We start from the raw sequence: 15,231 nt of genomic DNA, 5'->3' as shown, positions 1-15,231 counted from the left end.
AGTGATTTCGGTGCCTACTGTCAAACAAAGCCTTGTTCTCTCAGCTTCTTGACTTCCTCTCTTAACTACACCAGTGTCTATTCATTTCTTCCCACTAGACAGTTTCATCCTCATGAGAGTGGTTCTTACGGCCTACATCCACATTTTCTGAGGCGATTTACAGCCAACCATTTAAAAATGTTTTCTTTGTGCATGGAGTCTAATTTTGTCCTCTTATCTTTCCTTGAATCTGATCCAATCAAACCTTTGTCTTCTCTACTTGATGAGAAAGACAGTCAAGGTCACCCATGACATCCATGTGGCTATACTTACCATTCACTACTGTCTTTGTTTTCTCTTCTTGGTAGTATTTGACATAGTGTAACTTGTCTTCATCTTGAAATAGCTTTTCCCCTTTTGTCGTTTGAGACACTACAGTTCTTTTTCCTCTATTCTCAAAGGCAGACACACACATGTATCTCTTGTCATGTAAGTGTGTGTGTGTATGTGTGTGTGTGTGTGTGTGTGTGTGTGTGTGTGTGTGTGTGTGTGTGTATGTGTACATGAGTGCAGGTGTATGTAGAGGCTAGAAGAGGCCATAAGCTGGAGCTGGAGTTATAGGCATCTGTGAGCTGAGTTGAGTGTGTGAGTGTTCTCTGACTAACTTTTCTATCCCATCTGTCACATTCTGTTTTACTGACTGAGTCCTTTTAGGATTTTTGTTTGTTTGCTTGTCTCTGAAAATTTATATGGGCAAAGATTTTGGCCTGTTTCTTTCTTGTCTATATTTGTTGTCCATAAATAATGCCTAGCAAACAGTTGAGATTCAAATAATTTGGGATGCAACAAACCATTATTAATATTACATCACAAATAAACATACCACCCTTTAAATTTCTTGTGTCAAAGTAAAAATTTCAGGGAATGGATAAATAAAATGTAAGGATTATATTCAAAATTATTATAGCTGATATTGTCAATATCTTTTGATGGTTTTTCTTAAAAATACTACTTTATTAAATTTTGGTTAAAGAAGAAATAACTGAAAAATGATATGGAAAAACTATTTATTGAAAATATGACTTCTTATTCATAATTTAGGAAACCAACCCAAGCCTTAAAAAGTTAGAATTGTCAGTCAATATAATTTCAGAGACTGAATTTGAAGCTGTAATTTAACAACTCTTAATGAGTTTTGAAAGCAGTCTAGTTTCTATTTAAATTCTGGTGTTTCCTTAGTTCTTACATTTGTGTCTCTCTCTATGTGTAGTAATGTAAGGGATGAAAAGGCTTTATAGAAAATTAAAAACAAATTAGTGATATAAGTTCAAAGGACAGGGAACTTATTTGTTTGAAAGTAAGGCTTTACTGAGTTGACAGCACATCTCACTGTGTGCTTACACTCTGAAAAGCCAACAGAGCATGGTGGGAGTTCTGTATTTTTCCATTTGCAATGGCTTCCAGATGATACATGCTTATTTTATATGAAAAGACCCCCCTGATCCCCCACTGCTGATATAGCAGAATCCATCTGGGATTGGAAGAAAAACACGAAGCCACATCTTTTTTTGCCTCTTCAGTCATACTATGACCTGAACTTCTACAACTGGAATTTAACTGACCATTCGGTTGATGATGTGTAAAACAGGATGAGGCACAGCTTAGCTGTTTCACATCTGTATTTAGTAGTGTTAACAGCAACTACATATTCTCTTTTGGCCTCCGAGCATCAGCACATGTGTCCTTACAGCATGTGAGAAAGAATAGGAAATGAGTGAGGAATAGGGGATGTCTTCTGAAACTTACATCATAAACAGAAGGATCTGATTTTTTTAAATGTAAAAGCTTGTTTTTTAGAAAACAATGTTAATTGTGTGTATTATATCACTTCTCCTTTTACCCTCCCTCCCTTGAACCCCTCCCATGTCTGCCCCTTCCCTCTCAAGTTGATCTTTTATTTTGTATTTCCCTCTGCCCTAGGGTAATCATAGTGTGCCTTTCTGTCTTAATTTTTCTCATATTTTAGGATATCAAAAATGTTATCTTTTGTAGAAGAGTTAAAGATGTTTAGAGAGAGTCCTGAATAAATTTAGTCCTCATTTTGGAATCATACATGTGCTTCTTCTCTATAACAATTTATTTATTTGGGTAAAACACTGTTCCTCTAATTCTCCAGTGGGAGGGTAGCCAGATTTTCACAGTCAAGTGCTAATATACACAAAACCAATCTTGCTTACCTCTAAGTAGTGGAACAATACTAAAGTTATTGAACATGGATGCTTTTCATTTTATTTATTTTCTAAGCAGTTTCAGATTCGAGGAGCATGGGATTGACTACTTTTAATATCACAGTAGGTGGGGTCAATCTTTGAATCATCCCTGCCTGTTTCTTTTTAAATTGGTATTTTAATCTTTAAGAAATAATCAACAGACAAAACATAGTTATGACTGGCCTGTCCATCCTTGTACCAGCGGAGCGAGGCAGAAGGAATGGCGTAAGCTTCACACTCCAAAGTCAGGCTGTTGTTCACCCTGATCTTCACTTCTTTAGGGGAAAGGCCTGGCCCCAAAAGGTCCCCTTTCTTGATGATGGGTGGAACTGCACAAAACGAATATTAAAGGGTTAAACACTGGTTGTTTTAAATTCACAGTCTACCACAGAAATCACAATGAGGAGCAATTAACAAGGTCCCAAGGAGATGAGGGGCATTTCTTCACAGACCTTCTATGAAAGACCTCAGTTAGGACCCCAGGAAACAGGAATTTTCAGATATACAATATGGAGAAAAAATATCGCTATCTTTTCATCATTATAAAACTTCTAGAGAAGTCACACATTTTCATCTGATCCAGGCTCACATAGTCCAACTGTGACCCATAAAAGATATTGTATTGGTTATTATTGCACCAAGTCAAAGTAAAAATGACAAGCAGAAAAATACACTTTGTTTATAACATAACAGCAAGAACATAGGAATAAAGACCTTACAATGTGGCCCCTATTAATGACAGTATAAGCTTTGCCTTTTACTTATAGGCTGGGGTACGTTGTGGTAACCTCCAAATACTTTTGATCTCATTTGGAGCTCTGGAGTAGGCACCTGCATGTAAACAAAACTCCAGCAGGTAGGTAATGAGTGGATCCAATGGACTCTTCACAAATGTTGTCTGCATATATATGTGTGATGGAGTGGGGGGGGCACATGGGCACATGTATGCTTTTGTAGCCCCAAGGTTGATGCCAATTGTGTCCTACATTAAATATTGATGCAGGGTCTCTTGCTGAACCCAGAGCTTAATATTTTGACTAGAGTGGCTAGCCAGCTTGTTTGGGCATTTCCTGTCTGCCCCTTAAGTACAGGCCTCCATACCCATTGGACATTTACATGGGTTCTGGGCTTCTTAACACTGGTCCTCATGCTAGGGTAACAAACATATTAGTCACTGAACCATCTTAAGTGGTTCTTCACATCTTTAAGCAACTGAGGCCATGGACATGATGCTTAATGCAACTTCCATCCTTGATGAGGCAAGCTAGATAGGTAAGAGTATCAGTATAAATAATTAGGAAAAATAATGAAAAATGGGATTGAAGAAGCTAGAAATCACAAACTAAAAGAAAAAAACCACATGATCATCTCATTAGATGCTGAAAAAGCCTTTGACAAAATCCAACACCCCTTCATGATAAAGGTCTTGGAGAGATCAGGAATACAAAGAACATACCTAAACATAATAAAGGCGATTTATAGCAAGCCAACAGCCAACATTAAATTAAATGGGGGAGAAACTCAAAGTGATTCCACTAAAATCAGGAACAAGACAAGGCTGTCCACTCTCCCCGTATCTATCCCCATAGTACTTGAGGTTCTAGCTAGAGCAATAAGACAACAAAAGGAGATCAAAGGGATACAAATTGAAAAGGAAGAAGTTAGACTTTCACTATTTGCAGATAATATGATAGTCTACATAAGTGACTCTCAAAATTCTACCAGGGAACTCCTACAACAGCCACTAGATCGACATAGAGGCCAGAAAATGGTGGCACACACGCCTTTAATCCTAGCACTCCAGAGGCAGAGATCCATCTGGATCTCTGTGAGTTCAAAGCTACACTGGAAACTGCCAGGCATAGTGATGAACACCTTTAATCCCAGGAAGTGATGGCAGGAAGCAGAAAGGATATAAGGTATGAGAGCCAGGAACTAGAGTCTTGTTAAGCTTTTAGTCTTTTAGCAGCAGTTCAGCTGAGGTTCATTTGGATGAAGACACAGAGGTTTCCAGTTTGAGGAAACAAGATCAGCTGAGGAATTGGTGAGGCGTGGTTAGCTGTGGCTTGTTCTGTTTCTCTGATCTTTCAGCGTTCACACCAATATCTGGCTCCCAAGTTTGCTTTTTATTAGTAAGACCTTCTAACAATTCATACTACAGATCTCCTATGCCCATGGATAGGTAGAACCAACACAATAAAAATGGCAATCTTACCAAAAGCAATCTACAGATTCAATGCAATCCCCATCAAAATCCCAACACAATTCTTCACAGACTTGGAAAGAACAATACTCAACTTCATATGGAAAAACAAAAAAACCTAAGATAGCTAAAACAATCCTCTACAATAAAGCAACTTCTGGAGGCATCTCAATCCTTGACTTTAAGGTCTATATAGAGCTATAGTATTAAAAACAGCTTGGTACTGTCATAAAAACCAACATGTGGACCAATGGAATCAAACTGAAGATCCTGACATTAATCCACACACCTATGAATGCCTAATTTTTGACAAAGAAGTCAAAACTGTGCAATGGAAAAAAGAAAGCATCTTCAACAAATAGTGCTGGCATAACTGGATGTCAGCATGTAGAAGATTGCAAATAGATCCATATCTGTTGCTGTGCACAAAATTCAAATCCAAGTGCATCAAAAACCTGAACATAAATCCAGCTACACTGAACCTGACAGAGGAGAAAGTAGCAAGTAGCCCAGTAGTAGAAAGTAGAATGCATTGGCACAGGAGACCACTTCCTAAATATAACACTAGTAGCACAGACACTGAGAGCAACAATTAATAAATGGGACCTCCTGAAACTGAGAAGCTTCTGTAAGGCAAAGGACATGGTAAATAAGACAAAATGACAGCCTACAGAATGGGAAAAGATTTTCATGAAGGCCACATCTGGCAGAGGGCTGATCTCCAAAATATATAAAAAAAACTCAAGAAACTAGACATCAAAATACCAAACAACCCAATTAAAAAATGGGCTACAGATCTAAACAGAGAATTCGCAATAAAAGAATCCAAATGGCCAAAAGACATTTAAGGAATTGCTCAACATCATTAGTCATCAGGAAAATGCAAGTCAAAATGACTCTGAGATACCATCTTATACCTGTCAGAATGGCTAAGATCAAAAACACTGATGAGAGGATGTGAAGCAAGGGGAACACTCTTCCACTGTTGGTGTGAGTGCAAACTTGTACAGCCACTTTGAAAATCAGTATGGCGGTTTCTCAGAAAATTGGCAATCAATCTCCTTCAAGACCCAAGGATATCACTCTTGAGCAACCCAAGGGATGCTCAATCATACCACAAGGACACTTGCTCAACGATGTTCATAGCAGCATTATTCATAATAGCCAGAACCTGGAAACAATGTAGATGCCTTCCCCTCAACTGAAGAATGGATAAAGAAAATGTGGTACATATACACAATGGAGTATGACATCATGAAATTTATAGGCAAATGGATGGAACTAGAAAATATCATCCTGAGTGAGGTAACCCAGACTTAGAAAGACAAATTTGGTGTGTACTCACTCATAAGTGGATACTGGATGTAAAGCAAATGATAACCAGACTACAACCCACAGCTCCAGAGAAGCTGGGAAACAAGGAGGACCCTAAGAAGGACACATGAATCACCTTGGGAAGAGGAAACAGAGATCTTCATGAGTAAACTGGGGATGGGGGGGGACAATAGAGAAGAGGGGATGGGGGATGAGAACATGAGGGAATGTGATGGTCGAGCTGGGAGAGTGACGGAGTGGGAGAGCAATGAAAAAGATAACTTGATAGGGGAGACATTATGAGGTAAGAGAGAAACCTGGTGCCAGGGAAATTCCCAGGAATCTGCAAGGATGAACTCAGATTAGACTACTAGCAATAGTGGAGAGGGTGCCTGAACTGGCCTACTCTGGTAATCAGATTGGTAAATACCCTAACTGTCATCATAGAGCCTTCATCCAGTAACTGATTGAAACAGATGCAGGGACCCACAACCAAGCACCAGGTGGAGCTCTGGGAGCCCAGTCGAAGAGAGGGAAGAGGGATTATATGAGCAAGAGAGTTTAAGATCATGATGGGGAAATCTACAGAGACAACTGAACCAAGCTCATAAGAACTCATGAACCTTAGTTTGACAGCTGTGGAACCTGCATGGGACCAGACTAGACCCCTGCATACAGGAAACAGTTGTATAGCTGGGTCTGTTTGTGGGGCCCCTGGCAGTGTGATCAGGATCTATCCCTGGTGCGTGAGCTAGCATTTTGGAGCCCATTACCTATGGTTGGACACCTTGCTCACCACCGATGCAGCGGGGAGGGGCTTGGTTCTGCCTCAACTGCATGTACACCCCCATGAGAAAACTTACCCTTTTGGAGGTAGGGACGGGGGGGGGTGAGCCGGGGGGAGGAAGGGGGGGTGGGGAGCAGGAGGAGGGATAAGAAGGGGATCTGTGATTGGTATATAAATGAATAATTTTTTTTAAATGAAAATAAAGAAAGAGCCAGAAATCTTCAGGCAGAGGTGAGATAAAGTGTTCTTTTGGAACTTACTGTAGACTTTCACTTCATAGTGCTTTATCATTTCCCCAGCCTCATTAGTGGCCACACATGAGTATCTTCCAGCATTGTCTTCCTGTGCATTCAGTATCTGCAGAGTGCGGCCTCCTAAAACGTTAAGGAACATAAAAGAAAGAAGTGGGCAATGTACAAACTGCTGGGACTTTGTTTTATTGAGAATATTGATTCTTTCTTTTTCTCTTTTCTCTTCTCCTTCTCTGTGTAGTTCAGGCCGTCCTGGAACTTTCTCTGTATACCAGGCTGGCCTTGAACTCAAAGATCCACCTGCCTCTGCCTTCCGAGTGCTGGAATTAGAGATGTGTACCAACACCACCTGGCTAAACATTGCTTCTTATGAATGTCAATTTAGTGGTAGATATTTGATATAAAATAAGCCACAATACACACGGGGCCTACATAAAAAAATATTTTATTTTCAATTCCAGTTTTGTACAATGTCTGATCATATTCAACTCCTCCACACCTTCCCTGATCCACATACCTTACCTGTCCACCCAACTTTGTCTCCTTAAAAAAAAAAAAGCAAATCTCAAGACAAATTTGTGCTAACTGAAATAGTTTTAGGTGTGTGGTCTTTCAACTGAACTGAGGTTGACTCACTACGGACAGAATCTGTGCAAGCCCAAATCAGAACAAGTTTCAGTAGAGAGGCCTGGCTGGCACTCAGTCCCACCCCCTAGCCATGGGGCAATTGGCAATTGTTAGCATGGAAAAGGAAGGTTCCACATTCTCATACTTTCATAAGAAGGTCCCCGGCTTTGCCACTGTGTTCCTCTAATTGACCTGGCCTATCAGAGGTTCATTTTGCTAAAACACAGTTTTGAATATGGTACCTTTCTCTCTAAAAACTGTCACGAGGGGCTGGAGGGATGGCTTAGTGGTTAATAGTACTTGCTGTTATTCCAAAGTACCTGAGTTCAATTCCCAAAACCCATGTTGGATGGCTCACAACTGCCTAGAACTTCAGCTCTAGGGGATCCAATGCCCTCTCGTAGATTCTTCAGGTACCCTCACACATGCACATGCATGCCCTCCAAGTCACATATGCATAAATAAATATAAAATATATCTTTAAAAAACTGTCATTAGTTCTCAACTGTTCAGTATATGAAGTTAAATTAATCCAGTGGTTCAAATAGTGCTCAGCTTTCCTCCCTTACTGTCTTCAGGTTTCTTCACAATGCTTCCCCATAAGTGGTGACTACACCTGGCCATGCTATTCCCACTTGATGCCTTTTGTCCACTAGTCATCTTGATGGATCTGGAACCTCTCCCAACTTATCATCAACCATCTAAATTCTAGTACTTAAAAAAAAAAAAAAACAAAAAAAAACAGGCCCATATTCTGGTAAGGCAGTGAAGATATTTCTGACCATTCAAGTCCACAATGACCACTTTGTCTTCTGAATTTTTATAAACCTTGTCACTACCCCATTTTTCATACCCCCCATCCATTCATAATGCATGGTTGTTTTCAACTTCATGGTGATAAGTTTTTGCTGTTACCTCTCTTCTACATAAGGTTAAATGTCTCAAAGACAATAATTATAGTTTTTAGTTCTTTCTCTTTCCACACATACTGGCAAGTATTAAAGAGGAATAAACCCAGTCTACATATTAACTCTTTCAAGGCTGAATTCTCTCAAAATAAATTTCCATACCAGGAAGAATTCGGATATTCCGGTTGGATTCTAAAGGTGCTCCATCCTTGAACCAGGTGATGGTAGCCGGGGGATAGGAATATGCCTCACAGACCAGAGAAGTGGGGCTGTTAAGGATGACAATGACATCTTCAGGGCTGCCATCGCTGTCTACACCAGCAATTGTTGGAGATACTGAGAAGATTGAAAATTTTATTAAAGAAACATTCCTAGAAATTTCTCTAAGAATGTGCTCCTGAATTGCCACTGTGCTTATCCATGCAATCCCAGTTTTTAAGAGTTACAAAATAATTAATCATTACTATTCAATATAAAAGTCAGTGAAAAATGTCACAGAGCAAGGGAGAAAGGTGATATATACAATGCTATATATTAGAGATGCTAATATACTGTGGTAAGTGGAACACAAGTCTCCCAGGCTTGACTTTGATTCATATGTATCCTCCTGTATAAAACTATGTGAGTTCTGCCTGTAGAGATAGTCTTGTACATGACCTACTCTTTATAGATGCTACTACTTGATGCTATTTACTTGATGGCCTTCACATCAACTGCTATTCTGGTGGACCTTTTTTTCATATATGCATATATACATGTGATCCATTTAGACGGTGACCTCTCTTTGAGGCTCCTATTTTACGTGGGAGTATGAGAGTATTTGCATATATGAGAATATTTATGCACTCTCCAAATTATGTAGGAATAACTACGAAAATAATTGAAAAAAAAATCTGAGTATTTGTATATTCACATACAGGTCAGTTGAGTTGAGTGTGAGCTATTAAGCATCGGTCATCAAATGTAATACATTTAGCTGGTGCATGTTAGATTTGAAAAACGGAGTAGAAACTTAGAATCCATTTCAATGACATGCTTGAGACATAAACCTAACTCGGATGCTGTAGGACTAATGTTGATGCATCAATACATACAGATGTTCAGTCACACCCAGGGCACAACCTCCAATAGAGGCAGAAGCTCAGGGAGAAAGGCCGGGGATCTCAGGCTGAGACTCACTGTTCCTCTGCTTCTCCTTGATCTGCTGACAACTTTCTCCTTCACCACTGAACATTTAATGTCTAACTTGATCCTTGTCCCTTGCATAAAACACTACGCCCGAACTTATTTTATTCCATAGCAATGAAAGAATGAAATAAAAACAGCCTACATACACGAGTGCTGGTATCCTTCACATAATGAAATTCTATGAGAGAGAGAGAGAGAGAGAGAGAGAGAGAGAGAGAGAGAGAGAGAGAGAGAGAGAGAGAGAATGCTGATTTTTCAAGGTTTGAAATGAAGTTTACACCTACCAAACACATTGAGACTGAAACTCTTGCTTTTGTCTCCAGCTGTATTAGAGGCCAGACATGTGTACCGTCCTGTGTGTGACACTTGAGCATTGGTGATCTGGAGAAAACGGCCATCAGACATCATGTGGTGGACTTCATCTTCTTGGAGAAGCTGTCCATCTTTGTGCCATGTGATCTGCGGCACAGGGTTCCCTGTTAAGGAAAAGCCATTATTTTTTGAGGGCAGCTCAATATCACATATCTATAAATGGCCAACACCCAAAGAAGACATTGTCACATATTTGCTGTGTTTTCCGTAGCCTACTTTTAAAACAATGAAATAGCTATTCTTTCTGAAATAGTGTCAAAAATGAAATTTTAATGTAGCAGTGATTACACTATGGTGAAAAAGATATAAAAAATAAAAATCATTTCAAATGTAGGTTAGCTTTTATCTGTAAATGATTCTAAACATGGTCTCTGTGTTTAAATTGGTCTCTGTTTAATTATAGGTGGTTTAGCTCCTATAATTAACTATTTTCACAGTAAATTACACTTTAAAAGAATGAAGCACATCATTATAAAAAATATTATAAATTCTTTTTTATTCATATGAAAACCTTTTTGTTATTTTGAAAGAAAACAGTAAAAAAGTAAAGCATTTAGTTCAACAAACATTTTGTGATATATTATGATTCTTCCCAAGAATTTAGAGATAAATTAAAATAATTATTTATTAAATATTTGTAGCTGGTGGAGAACACTTTAGAAAGTTTTATATGGAGACAACGTGTTAAATATTATTTAAAATTATTCAGATTACTTCTTGTAATTTAAAAACTACAAAAGCAAATCATGTTAACAAAGGCGGCTGGAATGGACCATTAAACCCAGAAGCTTAGACAGAGGATGCTGTAAGTTTGGGCACAGACAGGGAGGGATGCAGGGCAGGGGGACGGAGAACTAGACACCTCTTTCCTGCCATTTGATAAAACTGTTCTCTAAGGCCAGAGTGGCAGCTCACGCCTTTGATCCCAGCACTCGGGAGGCCGAGGCAGGCGGATCTCTGTGAGTTCAAGGCCAGCCTCGTTTCAGGACTAAAAGAACTGCCTCCTTACCTGTCACCTCACAAGTCAAGGTAACACTCTGTTTCTCTTTAATCTTCACGTCTTCCAATGTGTTTTCACCCACAATATGAGGAGGAACTAAAATAAACACACAAAACCACGGGGAAAGTAAGTTACAGCTTGAACAGCCAGGCTGTGACGTAAGCGCCTAAGCTTTAAACAAATCTTCATTATCTAGTGACTAGAATGTCAAAGCGTTCTTTTACCAATTCTAGTTTTCACTCATGCTATAACATTGTTACAAACCCAATTTTAATGAACAAAATTGTAATTTAAATCATAAATATGAATAAAATGTGTAGTGGTTATATTTAAAAGTTAATTTGACACTATCTCTAATCCTGTGGGAAAGGAGTTGCAAAGGACTGTGTGAATTAGGCAGGCCTGTGGACAAGTCTGTGGAGGATTGTCTTAATTACGTTAAGTGAGGTGAGAGGACCCACCCACTCTGGATGGCACTAGTCCCTGGGTTGGACTCCTGGACTCTGTAAGAGAGGACAAAACCAGCTAAGTTATACATATAGGCATCTAGTATCTTTCTATTCTTGACTGTGCATGTAAATGATTTCAACTTTCTGCTCCCTTGACTTCCCCATGGTGATGGGCTGTGACCTCACACTGTGGTTTAAAATACATCCTTTCTCCCCTAAGTTACGTTGGGTTGCTTTATCACATGAATTTATCACATGAATTAAACTAAGAATGTGTCCACAAACTAATGAGTAAGCGCTCTCATTTCAAGCAACCACACCATGTCTTAGAACATTTCTGAGCAGTTGTGAACTGGCACCACAAGGCAGTTTTGCAGTTGAATCAGACTCATTTCCTCCAAATAATTGTAATGCTGAACCCTTGCCAAGAATCATAGTCCAGGGGCCAAAGACCACATAGGTATAAATTCCAGCTGTGAATAAATTTGAGCTCTGTGTCCAGAATGCATTCAGGCCAATTGGATTTTCCCTTTACATATTGCAAAGTACACAAGTACCTAATACTGAAAGTCCAAACATTTTCCTCTCTTCACCAGCTGCATTCCTTACAATACAAGTATACTGGCCAGCATCTTCTGGTCTGGTCTGCATCAACCGCAGCATCCTGCCTCCTGGAAAAACAAAGCAGCAGATGACTTAAAGATAAATACAGTTCTGGGTGACACCAAGTGAGAAATGAAGTTTTGCAGAGAAGGTAAAATACTGCTGTGGTTGAGTATATGAAGTTATAGAGGCAGAGGGTAGGAATAGCCGGAGTATGTATAGTTAAAGAGGTGTCGAAATGACAAGAGGCGAAGTTGGATGAAGTTTGGCCTGGTTCTGTGTGCCCTTGGATGTTACACTGAGGAATTTAGTGTTTGCTGAAGGTGAAGGAGGGAGCTACATGCGTAAAACAAGCTCACGATCTGATGTGGTGCTTTCACAAGTCGGTGCTGACCTGATGCTCGGGAAAGACTGTGAAAAGGGCCTGAACGATAAAATGGGAATGCCAGCAGGAGGACTAGATTGGGGACCCAGATTTGGGTGACATGGATATAAAAGGGAGATGAAACCATGAAGATGGACTGACTGGTAGCTATCATGTCAGCTTCTTGGAAATCCTGGTGTCATTAATGACAGGGTTATGGGGTCACCTCAGGCACGGACACAATGCTGCCTTGGCTCCTTTTTGTATTTTGAATTTCTGTGTTTTCCTTGAAGAGGAAATGCACACAGACTGAGACATGCTGAAAGATGGAATCTGGCAGGAAACTTCTATTAAGGAAGAAGGCAAAGGAGTCAGCACGTAAGATGAAACACAGCCTTTTGAAAACAAATCAGCACACTGGAAGTAGAGACCTCCGAATGACTTAGAAAAATCTCAGAGAAAAAAGTACTGCTCAGATTTATAAAAACTTTTTAGGTGGGCATATTTTTGCTTAGCACTTTGGATTTGTACTAAAACTTCTAGTGGATACATATAAAATTCTCACTTAAATAGTCACCTGGATCTGGCTGAGGAGCCACCATCTGCTTTCAGTTTAGAGGGAGACAAGACGGCACTGCGACTTGTCCAACCAGCGACTTCTCCGTCCTCAGTTCACCAGAAGGCGAATTTAGCAATATCTTATTTGAGAAAAGTTAAGCTGATGTCTTGTACTGAATTGTGTTTTTCCCAGCAAAACAGAAGTAAACAACATAAACAGGGTTTCCTTTTTAAACACTTATGTCAATTTGGAAAAAAGTCACCCACTGGTTGCTAGCTCAGATTAGTGAGACTGCAGTTGAGGGATATTAAAGTGATACAACGTTTATGAATCATTACTGGGTCCACAATCCTTAGTCAACTAGGCCACACCTTTGCTTCTTGATCCTCTCACATAATCTTGTGAAAACCTGAAATGATTATGACAGCAATTTATACTTATAACAAGATATGTCTAGCTTCTACCAGATTTTTATGGCAGTTGCCTGTTCTTGGCAGATAACGCTCTGACAATGGTAGGGCCGTCACCAAAGCCCTGCTTGCAGACAAGCCTCAGGAGGATTAGTCTTCACGAAACAGAAGTGTGCAGCAGAGTAGCAGTGAGCAAGTCACATGTCATTCATCTGCTTCTCATTTATCCATCACACAAAACACATCCAGATTGTAAAGCCGAACGAGTCCTTTGGCAGTCATAAGGTGAAATACTTTTAATGTGCTTTGCTCAGGGATCTCCAGCTGCTGGTCAACCAAAACAAAACTAAACAGAACCAAAACACCACTCCTGTAAATGGGTAAGAAGCCAGCCGGAGCACTCTGCCATACTGTTTTCATTTCTTCAATCTTTGATGTTATCGCATTTAATAAATTCAAACTTTCCAGACCCAAAACTACTTTAAAAAAATGAAGATAATTTTGAGACGAGAAGATAATGTGCTCAGGCTTTTGGTAGCCAAACTGTAGAAAGAAAATATTGGGCACTATTCTCTACTTCGTAAGGACATGGAGATAGGGTCCTATGAAATGAAAAGCATCACAGGACAGAGGAAGAACTCGGGGAGTTTCCCAAGATCAGGACTGAGTATTGGTGCTTTAGCAAACACTGTGTTAATAACTTAACATGATATAAACTCACTTCAGTTTAATAAAAGCCACAGGACACAGATGCTGCTAGGGTTAACAAAGCTGAATAACTTGCTCAAAAGCTGAAGAAAGATTGTCTTTTTAGTGTATGTGACAGCCATTATCAAAACAGGCCGGCTGTAGATTTCTTGTGACATGCCTCAAAAACCTTCCATCCAGGCTTACACAGACCTATGGGTGATAAGATATCCAGGTTTTCCTACAAAATTATCAGAGGCTGATTTAGCGATAAGGTCACAGGACCCAGAGAACTCACTTCCCAGTGATATAAGTACCATTCAGACAAGTCATGTGTCATTTGGCATTCTTAGTACAAGGGGAATGTTATATGATGCTAATAAGACAACGCCAACTCCTTTTTAGGACAGGAGTTAGGAGATTAATTTAAAAGTTTTCCTGATGTTCATATACCCTTCTCTGTTTCAAATATGTTTGTGTAATATGACGAGTAGGTATCATAATAAGCGCCTAGATCAGAAAGAAAAATGAAACAACATAAACACTGAAAATGAACTAAAGAGAAATGATGTTCACACGAAGCCAACCAGATGATCAAGCTATCCGAATTGTGAATACCTGAGAGGATTTTCACAGAACTGCCGAGGCTGACGGGCCAGCCATCTTTAAGCCAGGTTATAGAAGGCAGGGGGATGCCAGAGGCTTCGCAAGTCAGGGATACGGAGCTCTTCTCCACCACACTGACATTCTCAGGGATTCCTTGGTTCCCTATGATGCTTGGAGGGGCTATAAGATAAAACCAAAGTGACTGGAAATAGAAAAGAAGGAAGCCAATGCATAATCCTTGACAGCTTACTTCCAGTAAGAGCCTTCTGTTTCCTTGTTAATAGTAATCAAAACAAGCAATCATAATAATGCCATCACTGAAAATAAAAATGCATGTCACTGCTTTTCAATTTTGATTAATTTGGCCTTGCTATGCCAGCAATGGTGAACTAGTTTATGAGTTAGTCCTATTTTCTGACAGATTTTTAATAAAAAATTCACAACCTTCTTATAGACAGGATTCTGTAAAAATTGTTATAATCTTAAAAATTCAATGTATTTGACAAGATATTTAGTATTAATTTTCTTTTTTATCCTGTTCTCCTCATCTTTGGCATATGCACTGGCTATAAACATAAGAGACTAACACTAAGCTTCAACCATTTCCGTTTTGTTTGTTATGAGACAGAGTTTCATTTTGTAACTCACGTTAAT

At 39.4% G+C, this 15,231-nt stretch overlaps 1 protein-coding gene across 1 annotated transcript in view; it reads right to left on the bottom strand.

The window, feature by feature from the left end:
• The window catches only part of Hmcn1 (hemicentin 1), a 435,413-nt gene that overhangs the window by 104,944 nt on the left and 315,238 nt on the right, over positions 1-15,231 (bottom strand). The window contains exons 46-52 of the mRNA XM_059280181.1: positions 14,590-14,757; positions 11,906-12,019; positions 10,909-10,995; positions 9,812-10,003; positions 8,502-8,675; positions 6,814-6,927; positions 2,433-2,578 (exon numbers count right to left, since the gene is read on the bottom strand). Coding sequence (XP_059136164.1) covers positions 2,433-2,578; positions 6,814-6,927; positions 8,502-8,675; positions 9,812-10,003; positions 10,909-10,995; positions 11,906-12,019; positions 14,590-14,757 — 995 coding nt within the window. The remainder of the gene's footprint in view (positions 1-2,432; positions 2,579-6,813; positions 6,928-8,501; positions 8,676-9,811; positions 10,004-10,908; positions 10,996-11,905; positions 12,020-14,589; positions 14,758-15,231) is intronic.

This window comes from Peromyscus eremicus, chromosome 15 (genome assembly GCF_949786415.1).
Source record: "Peromyscus eremicus chromosome 15, PerEre_H2_v1, whole genome shotgun sequence".
Lineage (NCBI taxonomy): Eukaryota > Metazoa > Chordata > Mammalia > Rodentia > Cricetidae > Peromyscus > Peromyscus eremicus.
This window is presented reverse-complemented; position numbering and strand designations above follow the sequence as displayed.